Raw genomic sequence first — 22634 nt, 5'->3', positions numbered from 1 at the left:
GATATATAGCAGAGCAGTTCAGAAGTACTAGTACAGTCAACCCTGCTAAGAAATATACAGCAATGTTGAGAAGTATTAAACTGGTCTCATTTAAAAAATAATTGTCCTGATGGGGGAAGGACTGCTAATGTCCCATTAAAATGGCATAAAAGTCCATGAAAGAATTGCTGGCAGATTTTCACCCTCCCTATCCGTTGGAATTCTACCTGCTTAGTCCAGTGGACGGTGCAGTAGTAAAAGTAACATTCAGACCACACGTCCATCCGTTCCTTGCTCGCTCTGCTGTGACTAACAAGTTAATGTGCCCTTTCATGCATGCATGCACTGACACAGACATGCAAACACTTGCAATATTTTAATACTATACTAACCAAATCTACTAATTTAACATCAAAAGCCTTTCGTAATGAGAAATGCCAAACAGCTGCTTCCTCAGAGGCTCTAAAAACAAAAAGCGCATCAAAAACCTCAACCCATTAAATGCCATTGATGTGCTTGTGAGAAAAAGAGAAAACATAGTATGAAATGCCTATGCAAATCACTAGTAAACTTGAAAAAAATATATATTTCAGCAGAGCGCCCTCTATTAAAAGCAATGAAAAAAACGACGATAAACAGCACAAAAATGTAACACTTGCTAGAACACACTTTTCCAATGTACTACTCAAATCTTCAAAATCAGGCTGAATAGGAATGGCAATTGTAATGAAACTTACGTAAGTGTTAAATCTATTTACAATGCACATTAGTAATGCAAATTTCTTAAATGACATTTCAACACAGAAAATCATAGCATTTGAACAAGGTGAAAAAAAATGTATTTCCAAGTGTACTTTATAGACTCTAAAAGTATTCGATAGATGAAATAACCAACACAGGAAAGTGTTAAATAAACAGATCATGACTCAACCAAGTTGGATATCAGCATTGAACCACATGATTTATGGGGGGGGGGGCTGCCAAGCATATCCTTGTAATGAATACAAATAGTAAAAAGAAAGGTACCATATAGTCACAAGAATTAAGTGCGTAAAAAGGCCAGATACGCACCTTATCTAGAGGTCTGCTGGTCTGGTAGTAGTATTGGGAGGTTTTTTTTTAATCTTGGCAGGCGAGTATACCAGGAAAGGCACATTTAGTAGTAGGTCCTGGCAGGCCAGTGGACCAGGAAGAAGATACGTTTAAGTTCTACAACATGGTAAAAGGTTGTGGGGGAAAGAAAGTGGTATATCCATTGATGTTCACTGATAAACTATTGTGAAATCATCCTGACAAACTGTTGCTTATGAAGAAAAATGTGACTTAATCAAAGATAATTGTCTTCAGATATGAGAATAATTATATTGCATATAGACTTGATGTATGAAGACAAAGTCTTTTTTGTTTTTTAAACAGCAGTTAAAGAGTGAGAGATACAATTTCAGAATAAGACAATTCAAGGCATAAAATAAGCAGTACCGCATAGCAGTTTGCTATGCAATTCTGTAGATTTGCTAATCAAATTGACACTTGTGTGGCAAAGCTAGCTATTTAAGTTACCCTGTTCAATGAGCACATTTCGCCCTGCAATCCTCTCTTGCACTTGGGGCTCTCATCACCCTCTTTTCGCTGTTCACTGCAAATGTAAACGGGTTAATGGAGAGCGTGCAGCAGTAATCATCTCATCCACTCTTAAGAACCAAATGCGTGTGTGGCGTGTTTAAATAATTGCAAATTAGAAGTAATGATACTTTCACTAAGCCAACAATACCCTGTCCAGCAAAGACCAGTATGTATTATCTATGAGTTATCCTTTTTTTTTTTTTAAGTCATGCAATTCCATTGCTAAAACAATGTACATAATGCATAATTACAGTATTGATACTGTAAAACACTGCATCTCCATGCTTTACAGTAAAGTCTCCATGTTGAACTATGTTTCATTTTGTTAGGGAAGATGTATCATATTAACGAGTGAACACTTTTGAAATTGTACACGATCACATGTGCCTTTGATGGCAAACCTAGTTCTGTGACTTACTGGTTGCATTCATCTGTGGAACTGGTGCCCAACCAATGAGCCGATTCCATACTCCTTGACATTCTATCTCTGTTGCTTTATACCAGCTACCCTGAAAGCGAGATGGCCGCAAACTACAATATTCCCCCTAGTTTGCTGAGTTCTCTGCCTGCTGCGCCACCCACTCCGCTTAGCATCTTACCTCTTACATAATGAATACAGAAAGCTTATTAGATGTTTATGCAAAGTAGTGATCAATAGTTCCATCCAGTCTGAACATTGACAGATCTACTGCACTACCAAACACTGTAGTTAGCCTACCAAGCACGCTTTGCTCTATAATTAACTTATATACTAGCACCTTCAGGAGAGATCTGGCCAAACTGTTTTCAGAGTGTTTTTATCAGATCTATTTGTGTCCATTCATGCAGCTAACCTTTTACATTTTACAGACACTCATTCAGGGCTCGCAAAGTCTTTTCGTCCACAAGAATAGTCAAGTCACTTTTACGATGGGCGAGTACCATTTGCAGGGGATGCTTGAAAATGTTATTATTTACTTTGCAGTAAATGTCAAATACAAGTTTCACTCTGTATAGCTGGCAGCAGTGTGCCAAACAAAGTGGGTTTGTGGTAACATGCACCATTTCACAGAAAGCACATTTAAATTTGGTGTCATCACTTGCAATGGGTTTAGTGCGTGTTTCTTAGGTCGAGTAGGTAAACTAAGTTACTCGACCTGCAGGTCAAGCAACATTTTAAAGAATGTACAAGGCCTGACTCCTGTCACTAATGTCTTACTTCAGCGGTACACAAGACTGCTGTATTGTTGCTCATTTTATGGCTTAGATACAAATACTTCTGGTGACACTACAAATAGTAGTACAACATTGCTAATCAAATGGGTTTGTTTGCTAATCAAGAACATTTTAATTAGCAAACTCTGCTAATCAATTGTTGAAAACTAATTTGTCTTGCAATTATATTGCCAAGTGAAGGGCTGACCTATGGAATGAACAGAACTTTGTGCCTTACTTCACGTAGAACTTGGTTATTAAAAAGAACTTTCTTGATTTCAAACTTTGGTTTGAAACATCCTGGATTGATCCAGGGGAAGGGGATTCAACCCTGGTTACAAGGATTTATGTTTATAATTTCTCTGTTGGAATTTAAATGTTACTTTATTGAGTTTGAACAGCCCGATAATCCCTGTATGATATTGTTTTTATGTATGAGTGTGCGGGACAGATATCTTTGGACATTAGGTCATTTTCCTTTAGCCCGAGTAGGGAAGCCCTTTTTAGGTTAGAGAAAGATAGAGGAGTTTTGTTTCACCCTCATCTTACTATAATAAAAAGGTCAGATGTATGTTTGTCCAGTGCAGTAATGCGCAGTAGAGACTGCCTGCTTCGCCTGTTGTCACCGCTAGATGGAGCTGTTGCCTGAGGATTTATAGTGGCCCTACTGTGTCCATTTTAGTTCTTTTAACATAAATCACAGCAAAATATACCACAAAATATATTAACACTCAAGGCTTTCTTTAGCACTTTGGCCCGCGTTCGCGGATTGTTCAACTAGTTTTATAAAATTGCTACTTGTATGAAAGCTCCATCTACTTGTCCATCTCGCATTTCTGACCCCTCACACCTCATTGAGCAGGATGATCGGGGACCTATGCATCTCAGCGCTTGCTAAACGCTAAAGCAATGCCGTCTCTGCATCTGAAGCCTGACTCTACTGCACTGCCTGGTCACTAGCTTCTTCGAGCTCCAAGCCGGCACCGCTGCAGTACCCCAATGCTCTGTTGAGCCGGCCTAGCCTGCTCGCCGGAGAGCAGTCTTCGCTTCTTCACACCGCCGACCCAACAACAGCTTCCGTTCCTGGTGTCTGTGACCCTCAAGTCATAACCGCTGCTAAACAACATTACATTGTTGAAGCCGGCACAGCTGCCACCGGACACTAGCATGGCGCGGATAGCACCCAGACTCCCAGTTTGACATCGGAAAAACCTGACTCAACATTGTAGAGCCCCAAAGACAAGAACATATGGTACTATGAAGAGGCCCTGTATCCCTGGCCCACTCATGGGACCATAATGTCTTATGCACCCCCTTCTCTGCCACCTGCCTAAAGAAATGCAGCAAGTTACAAAGTCAAATCATTTTCGAAAACTGAAAACGACACATTGATGTAACTTTCTGAACATTACATTGTTCTGTGGGAATGCAACTTGTTTTCACATCATTCATATCAATAAGACACACTGCTGCATGAAATACTAAGAACAGATGTTGGCACACATGATAATGACAGACATCTCAAGATGGCCCAAGGGAGATGTACTAGGTTGTAGCTTTTAGGCTTCCGTTCGATTGCATTATTTTTAATGTAGTCAAATGTTTTATATTGGCAAAACAAAACTAAAACTACAATCTATTAATTAAGACAGTATTTTGGTTTACAAAAAACCTTTCACTGAGCATTTATCACAAATGTATACAATACCAATCTTTTTACAAAAAGCCACACTACCCATTAGTGGTGTAATGCGTTTCCCATTCATAAGACGTTGCCAAAAAAGGTCTTTCTTCAACGTTTCTCTATCAAAAACATAGTTACTGAAGTACTTCATCCTCAAATGGCCAGTATTGTCTTCAAATGTCTAATGGCCAACTACTGTGCAACCAATCAATAAGCGCTTTTAAGAATCCATTTTCATTGTTCTAAAAAATATTTTACAAAATAAATATAAAAATAAAAACTATAACATATCGCAAATATGCAACTGTGAGTCTTTAGTCCAGTACCAATTCTATGACAAGACGGAGACGAACATTATGCTATTCTTTATTGCCACCAATCCAGCATTTCAAATTTCAAACATTTAAACAACATATTTCTCTGTTTGAGAAAGCAAAAAAGAAGACATTTCCAGTTTAAAGGTTTAATATCAGTCTCTAAGGCTCCACACTGCCTAAAACTGCAGATCCCACGAGCCTCTCCTCTCCTGGTAGTGCAGGGCTATTCACTCTCCACCTATCCAGCGCCTGCTTCCCCTATAAGAGTCTCCAGCCCAAGGTCCATCCCTCTTTCTTTTTGCTGCCAATCAGTTAAGTGTTCCTCCTCATTACTTTCGCTATGTATCTTATGTGTCGCGCAGCGCGTGTATTTTAATTTGCATGTATTGATAATAATGCTGCGCTTCAATAATATTATCTTTACCTAATTTTATATATATCTGTATTTCCTGCAGCGAGGCGGCAACGTCGCCACTACCCCCCTTGGTGTATGTGTGCGACCGCAGCTTTGCTGCGGCCGCACACGCAGTTCGTTTTAGGAGATCTCTGTGGAGGTGGGGCCGGAGTCGCGAGCGCACACGCTGGCATTAGGCAGCCGGCCCCGCTCCACAGCGCATCGCTCAAGCAACGCGCTTTAGGTCCTGGGGGGAGCCGGAGCGCAGCCTGCTTTCCTGGCGTCCCCCCGGGCACTTCCGTGCTACTCGCCATTTTCATTGTGCAAGAGAGGCGTAGCGCGAAGGTCGACCAGTGTGTGAGCCCATAAAAAAAACATGAGCTTGCCTGATGGTGAGCAGATACCAAGGAATCAGCTGGAGCTATATAAACAGCTAAATATCCCGAACGCACAGCGTGCCTGAACAGTGTTCAATCATCTGTCAGCAGCAGAATCTACTGCATTTTGAAGGCCTGCAGCCACAGAACACAGCTGCTATATTTTGGTGGGCCAGTCAGCCGACACTCAGCTGTTAGCTTTGCTAACCCAAGGGAAAATGGCCCAATATGGGGAGGATCACTCCACCGCACCAGAGTACAGTGAGGAAGAATGGGAGTTGGAGCCCTTCCAGAAACAGAGCTCTCGCTCAGTTTTAAGAATCAGTTGGGGGATTCGTGTGTCAAACTGTCGCAGCAGGCGTTCAGCCCCTTGCGAGCAGGTTGGACATGCTGGAAGCATTGATGCTGGATAAAGATCCTCCAGGAAAAAGAGGGCGCTGAGCCCGGGAGAAGGCACGTCGGCAGGACACCCCCAGGAAGGGGTTGAAAAGGGGTGTACACCTCGAAAGAGCAGAGACTCTTTGAACCCCTCCGAGCAAGGAAAGAAAGGTTAAAGGTTAACTCGAACCTCCAAGAGACTGACGACCCTGTCACATGTCTTAAGAGGGCCTTCCTGGCTAAAACAGCAGAACGCCAGATCAGACCCCCTGCCCCAGGGGTGAATAATTCAGGGGACATTGACGAGGGCTACTCGCCCGATGATGAGGGAGGGGAGGAAGAAGACCTCCACGGGCACCAGACACTCCGACTCTCGAAGAAGAAAGTACGAACAATGAGTTCGATCCAGATGCCATCCATCATCCCAAGTCAGGAGAATGGGTGCCGTCACCCAGAGTGGCGCTCTAAACTTGAGGAAGCCCCTGGACAAAGAAGTGCAATCGTGCATGAGAGCGGAATGCCCCCGCCCAGAACTAATTGATAAATTGTCTGATACCCCAGATTTGGACCCGAAGATGGTCACCTTTGTGACGAAAGCCTCCAGAGACGTTCGGAAGGGGGTAGACAGGGCATGGAGGGGATGCCAAGACAAAGTTCTCGATTTAGCCGGGCCTTTGGCAAAAATCATGGACATTGCAGAGAAGGCCAAAGATACGGGGACCCTGATAGACCCCACTGCCCTGGCCAACTGGGCTCAGCGCACGGTTTGCTTGTTGGGTAATACCAACTATTCCCTCTCATCGGAGAGGAGGAGAGGTGTTCTCCTAAAAATCGTCTCGAAAGTGAGCGACTTGGTGTCCTATGGTCAAGGTGCTAAAGGTTTGCTGTTTGGAGAAGCATTCGCCAAGGAGATGGCGCAATTCGTGGGACCCTACTCTGCCCTTGAGAAAGCATAAAATTTGATACAGAGGATCTTCCCAGGATGTGCTTTTTCAGGGACCGGAAGCCAGAGGGGTCGGTCGGTCATCCGGTCGCTTGCCTCGCATCGCAGACCCCAAGGTCATCGGGCACAATACTGGGAAGGGAGGCAGTAAGATGCCTTCTTCCCTTCCAGGGCGAGATTCCCGAGAGGTCGCAGACAGAGAGGAGCCTACTGGCACCCCAGTGCCTCCAGTGGCGAGTACAGCCGACGGTAAAGTAGGGGGCAGAACTAGGGGCGTACCGAACTTCGGCTTCGAGTAAGTATTCGGCCGAATTCCGGCTGAAAAAAAGCTATTCGGCTCCGGCAGAAAAGTTTCTTGCTATTCGGCTCTTGCCGGATACTTTGACATTCTCATTTGAATACAATGCAACATGAACTCAGAAAGGCAAATATAGACTTCAGTTTGCAAACCTGAATAGAATTAGACCACACAAATTGCTATCACACAGCTGAAAAATATCTTATATTGTAATCTGCTCTTTAGGGCATGTTTTGTTACAGATTCTTAGACAAAAAAGTGCTCGCCTTTTATACTTGGCCTGCAACAATACAGGAACATCTTTTCTTTTGGCAAATGTTTATATACAATTTGCGCTTTTTTCAGTGGGAAAAAACAAACTGAAAGAAATGTGCATAGATACTTTCAGTTCCTGTCATGTCACTTCCCATTGCGTATGTCATAGTCCCCTCTTATTTTTTTATGGACTTAAGTCCTGAGTTTAACATTATCTGATATTTTATCAGGAATTATAAGTTGCATATGTTTGTGTATTGGCGAGAAAGAGTGGCTAGGATAAGTGAAAAGTTAGCAGCATTTGTTTGGGTGGGGTGAATAGTTGTGTGATGGAGTTCCCGCATTTCAGATTTCCTCTTGACTTGTGTCCTGCAAGAGCCGACATGAACCATTTTATGCATTTCTATAGGAGCTGCAAAAAAGTTTCGAAACTCGACTGCATCAACTTTGCAACTGGATAGAGAATGCAATACATCTGATTCACAAAGGCAGTCCTTTTACATTTGTGAAGCCTCCTAATGTAACTGGCACTGAATATGCAACAATCTTCTGTACATTTGGTCCCTTCATTTTGGTTAAATCTGCTTTATTTCTGGCTTTCATACTTTAAATAAAGATGTTACATTAATTACAATGAAGAGAAATAAAAGTATAGAATGCATTTAAAATGGTGCTTTATTTGTTTTTTTAATAAGTGTGTTTTTTGAAGTTTGGAACATGATTTATTAAATAAAGCAACTATTCGGCTTTGGCCGAATAGTTGACAAGCTATTTCGGTATTCGGCCGAATACTTAACATACCATTCGGTACAGCCCTCAGCAGAAACCTTCAATTTTTGAGCGCATGGTATACCTTATCCAGCGATGCATGGGTGCACCACACGGTAGAGGGTCTGTGCATATATTTCCTAGGCGACCCTACCCAAGAGCGAGAGCCGCAAGCGATTCACATGCCAACACTAGAAGCGGTGCTGCTCCAGAGCGAATTAGGGAAGCTACAACAAAAGAACGCACTAGAGCGCGAGACGCAGTCAGGTCTGGAATTTATCAGATATTTCAGAGCCCGACACGGAACCGAAACCACCCTAACCTCAATCTGGGATGACCTTAAAAACACTGCCGACTCTGCGGGGTGCGCTGCACTAATCCTTCTTGACCTATCCGCTGCCTTCGACACAATCAACCACTCAATCCTCCTTGACCGCCTCCACTACCTGGGAATCCGTGTAAACGCTTTCAAATGGATAGCATCCTTCCTCGAAAATAGGAATCAAATAACCCTACTTTCCACCTATGCTTCCCACGCCCGACCAGTCAACACTGGAGTTCCACAAGGAGCTTGTCTATCAGCCCTCCTGTTTAACCTCTATATGTCCACCCTCCCACGAATAATCCGCTCACACAATATCCTGTGCTATAACTACACCGATGACAAACAACTAATCCTAAAACTCCTGAATTCAAAACCCAACTGCCAACCCGACCTCGCTTCCTGCCTCCTCGACATAGATCACTGGATGACCACAAACCACCTCTTGCTAAACCCCTCCAAAACTGAAATTATGGTATGTGGCAACACCGAACTTCTTCCGCACCCGCTACCCTAGCCATCTGCCATGGGCAATTCCCCAACACCCTCAAACTTAGTAGAAAACCTTGGATGCACCCCAGACTCAGACCTAACCCTCTCGCTCCAAGTCAACAACGTCTCCAAGTCCTGCCACTACCACCTTAAAACTCTTAGGCGCATTTTTCCATACCTCTCCTTTCCCAACAGACTCTCTGCGGTCCAATCAATTGTTATGTCAAGACTGGACTATGCTAACCCTCTCTACCTCGGATTCCAGGCGTACCAACTGACTAAACTACAAAGAGCACAAAACGCAGCAGCCAAACTGCTACTAGCACTTGGCCCAAGAGATCACATCTCCCCTGCCCTCAAAACTCTGCACTGGCTTCCGGTTGCCCGAAGAGTGACCTTCATAACCTTATGCATCTCTCACCGAGCAATGCATAGAACCGGACCTCAATATCTTCAAGACAAACTAAAACTCTACCATCCTTCACACACTCTAAGATCAAGCTCTGTCGGCCTCCTAGTCATACCAAAAACCAACTCAGTCAGGTTAGGTGGATCATCATTCTCAGCCCTGGCCCCTACTCTGTGGAACGCACTTCCACCCCACATCCGACTCACCGAGGACCTCATCTCTTTCCGTAAATTACTGAAAACATGGCTCTTCTCCTAAAATTGACTCCTAACTCAAACTGGATAACAGCAATCAATGACTTTAGCCCAAAGCTGCTTCATCAAAAATAACAATCCAGCATCATGATCCGAGCGAGAAATCGAAAACAAATAACTGCAAATTAAAACGGATAACTGAATAGAACGAGTCAAGTGGATGAAAGTAGTGAAGTGAATGAAAGGAATAAACTGGATGAAAACAGTGAAGTAGATCAAATTAAGGAAATGGATGAAATCAATGAAATGGAAGAGAGGAACAAAGTGGACTAGAGAAACAAAGTGGACTAGAGGAACAAAGTGGACGAGAGGATGGAAAGGATGAGTACATGATACGGATTGAGTGCAAGGAACGGATAGATGGCATGGAATGAATAAAACAAATGGAATAGATGAATCAAGTGCATGACATGGATGAAGTGCATGGGACGGATGGAGTGCATGGGACGGATGGAGCGCATGGGACGGAACGAATGGAATAGATGAATCAAGTGCATGACATGGATGAAGTGCATGGGACGGATAGATGGCATGGAATGAACGGAACAAATGGAATAGATGAATCAAGTGCATGGGACATGGATGGAGTGCATGCGACATGGATGGAGCGCATGGAATGACAAAAGGAATGAAACAGATGAATCAAGTGCATGACATGGATGGAGTGCATGGGACGGATGGAGCGCGTGCAAAGAACGGAAGAGTGTGGAGCGGCTGACGAATGCACGGAACGGTTGATGAGCATGGAATGCATGGAGCATGAAGGCGCTCGATCTCAAGCACCTACTGAAAACCACCATATCACGCTTACTCTTCTATACACCACCACTCAATTAGAACACAGCGATACTATGACACATTCGGTATAGCTGTTCTCATACCAACACCTGCCACATACTCCCCATCATCCTAACTATACACAGCTGGCTGCACACCCCCCAGCCTAGGCATTCACCTCAGGCCTAACGCAGCCAGAATCAGTCTGGTATCACCCTGCCAGAACTAACACATACTCCTGATCTCCCAACCACCACATCTACCGCTAAGAAGCAGCTATCATACGAGTCCCACACCTGCTGCACACATATCCGGTGCACACACTACGGTTCCCGAGGGCGTTCAACCTACCAGCGCCTTGAGATCATACCAATGGTACATAAGGCGCTATATAAATGCAAAGTAACATAACATAACATAGGTTTCTGGTACACAGAAAAGAGAAGGTCCTTCACGTCATCAACCTGAAGAGCCTGAACGAATGGCTAAAATACAATCACTTCAAGATGGAAGGTATCCATCTCCTCAGAGACCTGCTAAGCTCAGGAGACTGGCTAGATCGTCTAGACCTCAAGGACGCCTATCTGACGACACCGATAGTGGAAGCTCATCGCAGATTCCTGCCCTTCCGCTGGAACGGAGAAGTGTGGCGCTTCAGGATCCTACCGTTCGGGCTTGCCTCAGCGCCTTGGGCCTTCCCCAAGCTGATGCGACCAGTAGCCGTATTCATAAGAGAGAGGGGAATAGGGAACATAATATACCTAGATGACATCCTAGTGTTAGGAGCGGACAAGGCCTCCCTGGCCAGAGACGTTCGCTGGATCTTTTCCCTGTCTTCTTTGCTACGATTCTTGGTGAACTTAGACAAATCGCAACTGCAACCAGTGCAGAGGGTCGAATTCCTAGGGTTCATAACAGACATGGTGAAGGCGACTTTGGAGCTCCCGGCTCACGAAGTGCGAGCGATCAAGAGGGAGCTCAGAGCTGTTCTAGCAAAGAAGATCATCTCTCTCCGAAACCTAGCCAGGATAGTGGAGCTACTAGCAGCTTCCATCCAGGTCATATTTCCAGGCCCCCTCCAATACAGGGCTCTTCAAAGACTAAAAATAAGGCATTTTGTAGCGAAACAGAAGAGGGAGGAGCATTACCTTAGAATTTGGGGTTCCTTCAATGAATTATACAGTTGAGGTTTACTGATTGCATGCTTCATTTTGTTTTGACTGGGATAGATGGAGGTTATTATTTTCGTACTCAATGTTGTGTGTTGTATTGTCTTTGGTCTTGAGATGTTTGGTTTTCTACTATAAAGATAGGGATGTGTGGTAGTGTGTTTGGGTTTTAAAATGTGGGATTTAAGTTTGGTTAGGTTTAGTCAATTGTTATTATAAGTATTATACAAATTGAATGCATATCTCTGGTGTAATGGATATGTACATGTAACTTTTCTCTTGTATGTTTTATTCTCAAAATAATAAATAAAATGATTAAAAATAAGGCATTTGCCGGGGGGGCTAGGATACCACCAGTTGATCGAGCTAGACGACGAGACAACGTCGGAACTACTTTGGTGGCTACAAAACATGGAGGCCTGGAACGGTCGAGCCATCTTCGGCGACGCTCCGGACTTGGTAATAGACTCCGACGCGACCAAGTCAGGCTGGGGAGCCAGGTGTGAACAGACAGCACAGGTGGCAAACGGTCCGAAGACGAGTTACGTCTGCACATAAACTGTCTCGAGTTGCTGGCAGGGTCCTTTGCAGTAAAGGCCTTCACCAAAGGCAAAGTCAGGTGCTGCGTATTGCTGAAGATGGACGTCTCAGCAGTTCATTATATCAACAGGTTCAGCGGGACCAATTCGAAGATGCTAGCGGAGCTCGCGAAGGACTTCTGGCACTACTGCCATCAACATCAGATAGCAGTGGCAGCGGAGTATCTTCCAGAAGCACAGAAAGATGTTGCAGACTGGAACTCAACGGTATCTAGCAGATTCCAGTGATTGGAAGCTGCTTCCTCAGGTGTTTCTCAGGCTTCAGGAAGTGTGGGGACCCCTAGATACAGATCTTTTTGCGTCCAGGCTGAACGCACAGATGCCGAAATATTTCAGCTGGAGGATAGACCCAGGTCCAACTGGCACAGATGCGTTTCTCCAGTCTTGGGCGGGAGCAGTGCACTACACGTTCCCGCCATTCCTCATGATTATGAGAGTTCTAGCGAAGGCCCTGCAGGGAGCTAGCAGAGTTAGCGTTAGTGGTCCCACTCTGGATATCCCAGCCCTGGTTTCCAGTATCAATGGAACTTTCCTCAGATTTTCCAAGAGTAGTCCCGCATCCCCCGGACCTCCTCCTCAACCCATCCGGCCAGGATCGCCCCCTAGTGGAAGCGGGCACCCTGCGGCTGCTGGCTTGCAGAATTTCGGGGAGAGATGGCAACTGCAGACTGCATCAAGGACTCCTGGGTGCCTTCCACAATTAGGAGCTATAGTTCAGCATGGGAGTCCTGGGCGCGTTGGTGCGCAGAACAGCAGCTGGATCCCGTTTTGACACCTATAGTGCAGATTCTTAACTTCCTAGCGGCTAAGTTCCAAGAGGGATGCGCATATAGAACTCTAGGAGTATATAGATCCGCCTTGTCCACAGGCCATGACAGAGTAGAAGGTCACCCAGTAGGGGAGCACCCAGCAGTTCACAGGTTGCTTAGAGGGATCAAGTTGAGGAGGCCTCCCGAGCCCATGTACATGAGTTTATGGGACGTCCGCGACGTTCTTCAGCTATTTATGAGATGGCCAGAGAACAGAGACATTTCACGTTCGCAGCTCTCGGGCGAGTTGGAAATGTTGCTCTGTTTGACAGCGTGTCAAAGGGTTTCAGATGTAAAAGCCCCAGAGATAGACAGGAAGATATTCTACCCGGAGGGAGTAGCTTTTACCATAGTGCAGAGGACTAAGACCGATTCCAGAGTAATTTCATAGCTGTACTTCCTGAACGACAAAAAATGATTGTGGCGCAGTGCATCAAGGATTACGAAGCAGTGACAGCGCTTATTAGGCCGCCAGGCGTTACTCAGTTGCTGATTGTGCGTAGGAAGCCATATCATGCGATAGCTACGGCGACGATAGCCAGATGGGTGATAGAAGTGATGCAATGGGCAGGCATAGACTTAACCTTGTACTCTGTACGGGGCGCGATGGCTTCTAGAGCTTTCTCGGCTGGAGCGTCCCTGCAAGTTATAATGAAAGCAGCCGATTGGTCCTCTGAATCCACATTTAAAACATTTTATTTTAAACCTGTGTCAGACTTGACTAAGAGTGGTGACGAGCTTTGAAGAAGCATAATGCTCGCCCTCCGTCTTGTCATAGAATGAAGATTGCCCATGCTAACTGCACTGGTCAGTCTTGATTCTATTAAAGACAAGGAGGCGAGCATTATATCCCACCCAACTGAATGCGATGGAACTTATAGGCTCAGTATGTGCCTAATACGTATATTTGCCTTGTAACGAGTAGTTGCATTCCCGCCCGCGCATTTTATTTTCTCTCTCATAGGAAATTAGCAGAAGCCGGCTTGAGGTCAGCAGAAGCGGCATGCCTGGGCAGAGCAAGTTGTCCCGTTGGAGCATAGGATGCTGATGCCGAAAAGGAGTGTTACCTTCCAGTGGATGTTAGACATTGGTTCGTTAAAGAGTTGACTTTTGGTCGTGTGGCAGTCAAGAAAGAGGAATGGACCTACGGCTGGAGACTCTTATAGGGGAAGCAGGCACCGGATAGGTAGAGAGTGAATAGCCCTGGGCTACCAGGAGAGGAGAGACTTGTGGGATCTGCAGTTTTAGGCAGTGTGGAGCCTTAGAGACTGATATTAAACCTTTAAACTGGAAATGTCTTCTTTTTTGCCATCTCAAACAGACAAATATGATGTTTAAATGTTCCAAATGCTGGATTGGTGGTAATAAAGAAAGAAAAGCATAATACCCGCCTCCTTGTCTTTAATAGAATCAAGACTGACCACTGCAGTTAGCATGGGCAATCTTCATTATCTCATTGTTTAATAACAAGTTAAAATCTGAATCACGTATAGATTTTGGCCATGTTGCAATTTAGAAGCTCAATAATAGGGAAAATAATTAGTACATACAATCAATGTTTTCGGTTCATTAGTAATATCGTTATACTTATTTCCTCATTCCCATAACATTTGCTTTACCTTCCTTTTACACCAACGCTACTAAAATCATTTTCTCGATGTATATCCAATTCCTTCATAAAGTCCTCTAATTTCTCTATTAAAAGATGTTACGCCTTTATTTGTCCTCAGTTCTATTGCCTTATTCAACATAGCATCGAATGCATCTAAACTGAAATGAATATACAAGGATATAGAATGCTGCAAGATGCAACGCTATTCCTGGACACACGTCTATCCTTTAACCAGGACAACTAAAGATGCAACAGGAAAATGTGCAAAGCGTACAACTAGAAAAGCGTGGCTCACAGTGAGGCTTCTAAATCCAACCATACTACCACTCTGCCCGCTCTGCCATAAAAAATATGGCAAGCCTGCTGCAAGTGCTAAAGCAGGAGTGACACTTTCAGGTTACAAATTGATAAGTCACTTTCCTTCTCAATTACTGACAAACAAGCAGAACACCATAAACTAGCCAAGAGTCAGTTAGAGCACTTGAATGGGGGTGTGCATTTTCAAAATTGGGGTCACCTAGAAGTGATTCTTTGAAAGTGCAGACTATACCAAAAAAAACTCACACATACATGATTTGATAGGCTACTGTTTACCTCCATGTATAATATTATTCAGTTATATAGTGCACGTTACAGGCTAAATAGTCCTTTAGCTTCATTGCTCATGGCGCCATTACTTGTGAACTATGGTACCCCCCTAACACCAAAAAGATATACATTTAGTACAATGTTTGGCTGGCGATGGGGGTTGGTTGGACCTTGACTGTGTATAGCCATACACCAGCCCAATTTTACTCTTAGCATCCCCCACCCTTATTAGCCTACGGGCACTGGCCATGGGTTCTCCATCTGCTATGGAGTTTGTAAGCGGCCTGGTGAAAGAGAAGAAACTCTTTTTAGGCAACAGGGTGCAAGCCTAACCCTGAGGCTTACCTACCTTCCACGAATAGCTTTTTGTTTTTCTCCAATCTCTCCCACCATCTACGACATGCAGGTGCCATCTCCTGCTGCTACTTGTGCATGCTGGCGGACTGGGGAAAGCTCCACTAAAGCTTAAGCCTAGCCCTACAGACAAGGGGTATAATAACTGCTTTTACTGCCTAAAAATAGACAGCTACCCCCTCGAAAAGAAAAACATGCAGTCAAAAATGCTCCCAACAAAATGAAAAACAAACACAGGAGATTACACCCCATCCCCCACACCCCCGCTTTCATCTAGACAGCTCCATATGTTGGAACCAGTCGTGCATACAGTGCCACGGGAAGAACCTCTACTATGGTTATTTCCTAATCCGAAGAGGTAAAAATGCATATTTTAGCGTGCATTGATAATTAGGTACAAATAAGTATTTATTATGAAAAATGTATTTTACAGTTAAAAAACATATTTTACTCACTTATAAAAATCCATCGGGAATAGGACGTTTTATTCTCTAAAAAATATTTTTACTCTAAACTATAAAAAATAGGGAGAAAAATACTAACACTAAATCTTTTCTGGAGCACTGCTTAAGCCCACTAGCTGCCCTGTTTGCTTGCCCCTTCCAAGACAGGCACGAGCCATTTCAATGTTACTAATGCATCAGCCTCAGAAGGATTAAATAATTTGCCAGCATATCCAGGATGCAAACTTGTGACCCACAGCGTACACACAAATCGTCGAATTAGGTGCATCAACCAACCTTGCAAATTATATTATATACACATTATATTCCACCTATCCATTCTGTGGAATTGCCTACTTAAGGATAGGTGAAAAATAAGGGCTCATACGTGAAACTTAATTCTGGAGGGAAACGTGTAATGTAATGCAACTGGGTTCTTTCTAGCACAACTACTTTCAATTGGGCAGCCTCTTGCAAAAGTGATGGGATACAATGCTCTGAATTAATCATGGCCACTATCATTGTACTGGTCATCATTTTTTAAATTGTCTGCCCCATTTCAATAAGGGGTAAGCAAGTTGTGTGCGGGGCGCAAAGTTGCTTAGAGCAATAATGGTGACTCCAACTCAATTACAGCCTTCTAGCCATTACTTTTTCGTTTGAGTGGAAAATGAGACTAATTTCAAAACAAGGCCAAGCCAGTGCCTTACTTATGGACACATTGCTGTGATATCATTTCGTGTGTCATGTGTAGCAACATCACAGGGAGAGGCATGACCTGGGTCAAAGGTTGTGCCATAAGGTTGCCTCTCACCCACTGCCACATTCTTTAGTATTTCTAAAAGTTGGCACCCCGGACTATAACATATGAATCATCCACCACACAGTTCATCAGTCATAGTGAGCTATTTATTACAACAACCTCAAACCCATACAGGTCACATTACCAGGACAATCGTGGACCTCACACACCTACTACTCACGCACCTCTAAATGCACACGCCAACTGCAGACACTCAGTCTCTTTACTGTCAAAGCAGTATGCAAAACCCAGATTTTCAACGTTCTGCCTGCCGCAGCCAAGTGCAGATCGTACACCCGTGCCTGCCACAGTCGCTCTGCGTCCTGCCTGAACATAAACTCTGTATCTGAAAGAAGGAAATGTCTGTCACAAAACTGCTCTGCCATGTGCCTGCATGCGTCACAGGCCTCCTTGACAATCTTACCCCTCTCTAGGTCTCAAGTACCCTAGCTAGTGCCCATCATAGCTCCACAGTTTATTGCATGGATATGCTCCCCACAGCAGCCCGTTACTGTCCACTGCCTATCAGAATTCCAAGTCTGTCGCAGCTCTCTTGCTTGCCACAGTCATCATAACTGCTTGTCCCAGTGTCCAGCCTGTCACAGACTTCTTAGCTCATAGTGCACTCGTGTCATTGTCCATGCCCGTCATTGCACCCGACATACCATAGTTACATGTCTGTCATGGATGGCCTGCTTCACAAACAATTCTGTCTGCCACAACCGCCCCCTGTATACCCATGTCCCAGTTCCCTGCGGGTCACAGCCCCCTTATTTCCCCAGTTACCTGCTTGTCACAAGCCCACGTGACAGCCCATTCGTCACCCCATAACTTAACAGTGCACATCTAAATGTCTTTCACCGCCCCCTGCCTGTCACTGTCTCGTTTCAATCGCCAGCTCCATGCCATGCCTCAACTGTCACTCAAACCTACAGTGCTGGCCACACCGCTTCCTGCTTTCTATATCCAGTCAACGGTGCCCTATCTGTAAGTGCTCCCCACCCTATCAATCCCACCCCTCACCACACTCTTGCTTTCCTCACCATGGACGCTGCAGTCCGCGCACACCTCACTGCTTCGCAACCGCTTGGACATTACTTGCGGCTCAAGATTCTTCTCAAGTCGGAATTTCGGATGGCAGAGACCAATGCCAAAGAGAGGAAGGGGGAACTGTGGCGTAACACGCGGCGTGCTGACGTCAGACGATCCTCACGCGCGCACGCTCCGCTGCAGTTATAAAAAGATGTAGTCGCCAGCACAAGTTCCCCAGACTTCCAGCACAGATGTGTATTCTTGTGATCAGTGTACGTACGTACGTACGTTCGCTCGCTATCAGAGCCGCGCCTGTTACTAAGAAGGAAGCACCCCTGTACGTGTCTGTAGGGCACCCCCTACCCATCTCCGCTGACCGTGTCTGTTGAGTATGTGATAAATGGATAACAGTCCTAAGGTTAAGGACCAGGGACGGAGCCAGCCTCAATATTTTGGGGGAGTGGTTGCTGAATTGCAGTTTTGAAAACTTTTAGTGAGACGGGACGTTAAAACTATCGCGCTATTGATGCATCCCTCTTGCCCCACACCTCATTCTCAGGAGGCTGAGTAGATATTCGCCTTCCTTTGGCCCATTAGAGACATCTTTCAACAGGCGCGCAATGTCATTGAGCTAATCGGGCTACAGCCCCCCCGCTGCCCCAAATGTGAGTTGTGCTGAAGCCCGATTAGCTCAACGGTGTTGGCGACATCGTTTTTTGTGAGAAGCCTTTTCTGAAACAGCAGCTTTAAAGTGTTACTGTGTTGGTGCAGAAAAATGTAAACACAGCAACTCTTTAAAGCTGTTAGCTTCAAAAAAAGGCTTCCCTCACCTCGCTGGCCAACTAAAATCTAATGCACGCATTACCTCCTCCCAGGATAACATATAACAACGTTATATGCCCTTTCACATCTGTGGGCCAGGGACTGATGTGCACACTTGTTTTTTTGTTAGTCCAGACGTGAGCGAAGCCTTTTCTGAAAGTAGCAATGTTAAAGGGTGCTGTGTGTTATATCATAATGTATTAATGTATGCAAGGAGTGTGTATGTAATGTATGTATGTGCGAATGAAGATTCCCCCTGCTAATAGCGCAGGGAGCTCTTGATTCTATTAAAGACAAAGAGGCGAGCATTATGCTTCATCTTCTATTTATTAGCTCTCCAGCAGTTTCAACACATCAAATAAAATGTCCATCTTTCCGATGACATAAAACATTTTTTTTTAAAACTTCCTTTCAAAACTTCATTTCCCATCAACCTAGGCCCTGTTTCCAGTGTCCTGGTCATGTGACCTAGTCCTTCCTCTTCCTGTAACCTCCTCTTCTTTGACTGCTTTACAACTGCAATCATAACCATTCCTGAACTGACAACTTGTTCCGGAAAGTCTCTGAACTGTAGAACTGCGAACAATGCCTCGCATTCAAACTTGCGACCTTGATCAATGCTTCCTGTTCTCTTCTTGAACGTACTCGGCCGTTCTTCTGATCTTCTCCTAAGACGGAAAGAACAGTACATGTTAGGGCGGCGGATACGCACCCTATTCTGGGAGACAAACTTGTTATTCATTCAGTACATATCCTAGCATTACATTGTCATCCTTTATCACTCTCCCGTGTATCTAGGGCGGGAAATTAATGCTCGCCTCCTTGTCTTTAATAGAATCAAGAGCCCCCTGCGCTATTAGCAGGGGGAATCTTCATTCTATGTCAAGACGGAGGCGAGCATTATGCTTGTTCAAAGCTTCTTACCATAGCTTCTGCCAGTGTGTTAATTGGCTTAAAGTAAAACGTTCTGAACGTGTTATCACTCGCCCCATCGGCTGCTTTCAGAATATCCTGTAATGTCGCACCCTGGCGCAGTGCTTTGGATGCCCCTGCTCCTCGCACAGAGTGTGCTCCAAATTTTGCCATGTCTATCCCTGCTAGACTCTAACCCATCTCGCTATAGTGGCTGTCGCTACGCCCTTATGCGGCTTCCTGCGCGCTATCAGTAATTGCGTCGTCCCCAACGGTCTCAGCTCAGCCGTCTTATTTATATACTCTCTTATGCATGCGGCTACGCACCATTTAGGATGATCTTGCATATATGGGTACGCTATTGATGAGGAATCTGTCTTCGTTCTCCTGGCCAGATGGAAAGTCACTCCGTCTGGTCCGTATACCATTCTGTCTACTTCTAATGCTCTGACATCTGCCACTCTTCTACATGAAATCATGCACAGAAGCATTGCTAACTTCTCCGACAGTCTTCCTAACAATAGGTATCTATTACTGGGCCAGTCTGCCAACAATCGAAGCACGACTGTTACGTCCCATAGAGATTTATAGCTTGGCATGCGGTGGCTTTCTGCATCTTATCCCTTTCAGGAGTCTAATCACTGCCACGTTCTCTCCCACTGGTACTCCTTCAATAGGCATATTGTCACGACTCGCTCCCTTCGCTCCCGTTCCCACCACTTGGGGGCATGATTTGGGGTTTATTCCCTACTGGACTTTTCCTCCGAACCTTATGCTACAGTGCTGTGATGAATGGGGAGCGCTAAATCCCTATTTTCCAAGCTACTTCCCTTCCGGATCCATTCCAGGTTTTTGGCAGCCAGCATGTTTCTTTAACCAAATGACTATGCTTCCCAGAATGCCTGGCCCACTGCTTCACCTCCACCCTTGCAGGACAAGGTTGGGTGGAGGATAGGCAACACCTGTGGCTGCAGGTGCAGCAATCAGCACACCTGAGGCGTGTGCTCGTTAAGCAGCTTTAAAAGCCTCAGTCTTACTTCAGTCCAGCGCTGGTCATCGTTTGCAGTGTTCCTGTTGTGACTAGTCCCTTGTTCCTTGTTCCTTGCCGTTGTACCTAGTTCCTAGTTCCTGTTTTCTTGTTCCTCCGCCCTGAATCTCGGATTCATGCGCTAATTGATTTCTGCTCCCTTGATTCCCTTTTTGTCTTCCTCTGTTTGCAGGCAGCATTTCTCAGTGCTTTCCCCTTTTAGATGCAGCCCAGTTTGTCTGTGTTCTATATTTCTTTGACTCTGTCCTTTGCTGCTGTAAACCCGTATGCCTTAGCCTTCCTCTTAGATTAGCTTCCTGTCTTTTCCTTGGAGGGGTAGGGAGAAGTTTGCATTGGTTATTTCGTTTTTCCCTGCTCCTGATCCTTACTTTCTATTGGGATCCATTCCATGTTTTCCATTGCACTTCTGCATTTATTTCCCATTTGATTATTAGGTGTGGTGTGGGGTTGTAGCTAGCTCCTGTGTGAATGCTTATGTTTTCGTCACTAATTTGTAATCACTATTCCAACTTAGGTATTTAGTTTTCCTCCCATTGCTGTTCTAGCCTTTCTGGGTCCCAGTTTCATCAACAGGATTCGTGGGCTAGCTGACATTCAAGAGGTTTATCTCGTCCTCGTGAGTACAGTTCTTTAGTTCCCTTATTTAATACCATCAAGAGTGTTAGTTCACAGATCCTGTCATTGCTTGCCCTCCACGTGGGTTTAGCGCTGTCAGTACCTGTAACAGCAATTGGGGGTAAGGCGCTTGCCGACTTTACTCGCGGTCAGGTGCTTACCCCACATCCCTTTTCATATATTGGTTTTGTTGTCACACTCTATTTGCACTCCTGGGTTCTAGCATACATGAGTCGTTGTTCCTGTGTGCACGTAGTTTAATTCGAAGCTATTCACTGTGTGATTTAGTGCACATTTCCCTTGCCATATTCGCTGCCTTTGCACTCGCCTGACTAATCCTGACAGAATGACCAGCCCAAATTTCCCATTGAATATGGCAAGTTTAAGAAAGAAAGGCAGCAAGGCCTCTAACAAGTTTGTACAGAAAGCTTCCCCTACATTTACCTGTGACAATCAAATCACTAGTCCTGACTTAAATGAACTCCTTGTCACAAATGGGCATTTACGTGCTAAGTATTTTTCCCATAGGATGGCACATCCTACATTGCCTGATCCTAGTTCTATCTTTTGTTTTGATCCAGATTCTATGTCAGCGCAAGCCTTAGCCGCAGAAAACAACACACTGTTAGACTTATTATACAAGAGTACCTCTGTTGTTGAACCCCATGATTCCAGTTGTGCTTCACCTCAGATAGAACAGTTTCATGGTACAAACATACAGAATGGAGGGGTTCCCTGCATAACTTCTGTTTTCTACCCTCAGTCTAAAGCATACTCCTTTGCACAGGTACATACTGTAGTCCCTAATGCCAAGAGGTCTAATGTCAATAGTTTGCTTAAGGGAAACACAGACCAAGTTAGTAAGAGAAAGTATAAATCTCAGAACCTGAAAGCAGTAGAGGACAATGCACAATCGGTGCACATCCAGATTGCTAGTGCAGGATCCAGCCCTGATGCCACTATGCCTCCCCCTGTGCCTACTGATAGTGATGTACAGTTAATGCAGGGCATGCTAAGAGCTAAGCTTGAGGAGTTAAGACAAGAATTCATTTCTTTACAAGAGGAGAATAAGACCTTGCACTCTTTACTGAATACACCTCAGACTTTATCCGTTGATGTTGATGAAGTGAACACGGTTCAGCCCCTGAGTGCAGAGACTTTGGTAAACCATGATATTTGTCAATATGTTAGATCTATTGGGAGTGAAAGTCTTTCTTCTAGCACAGCGCTTAATCTGGGCACAGTTTCTAACAATAGTTCTGCTGTTTGTCAGGGATTGCAGTTAGCTGAAGATTTACAAGCCACTCCTTTACCTAAAATGTCCTGTGTAGCAGTTTGTCATAATTCTGAGCTAGCACACATACA

At 44.7% G+C, this 22634-nt stretch overlaps 1 protein-coding gene across 13 annotated transcripts in view; it reads right to left on the bottom strand.

The window, feature by feature from the left end:
- GIT2 (GIT ArfGAP 2) overlaps positions 1-18023 on the bottom strand; it is a 2415297-nt gene extending 2397274 nt beyond the window's left edge. For 12 of the 13 annotated variants that reach the window (XM_069619395.1, XM_069619396.1, XM_069619398.1 and 9 more), the window contains exon 1: positions 17884-18023. In XM_069619395.1, coding sequence (XP_069475496.1) covers positions 17884-17935 — 52 coding nt within the window. In that variant the 5' untranslated portion in view covers positions 17936-18023. The remainder of the gene's footprint in view (positions 1-17883) is intronic. The other variant, XM_069619397.1, reaches the window with a different exon arrangement.
- Between the last annotated feature and the right edge of the window lie 4611 nt (positions 18024-22634).

This window comes from Ambystoma mexicanum, chromosome 10 (genome assembly GCF_040938575.1).
Source record: "Ambystoma mexicanum isolate Mex_15411 chromosome 10, UKY_AmexF1_1, whole genome shotgun sequence".
In the NCBI taxonomy this organism is placed as follows: domain Eukaryota; kingdom Metazoa; phylum Chordata; class Amphibia; order Caudata; family Ambystomatidae; genus Ambystoma; species Ambystoma mexicanum.
Note: the sequence above shows the minus strand (reverse complement) of the source record. Positions and strands in the feature narration are given on the sequence as shown.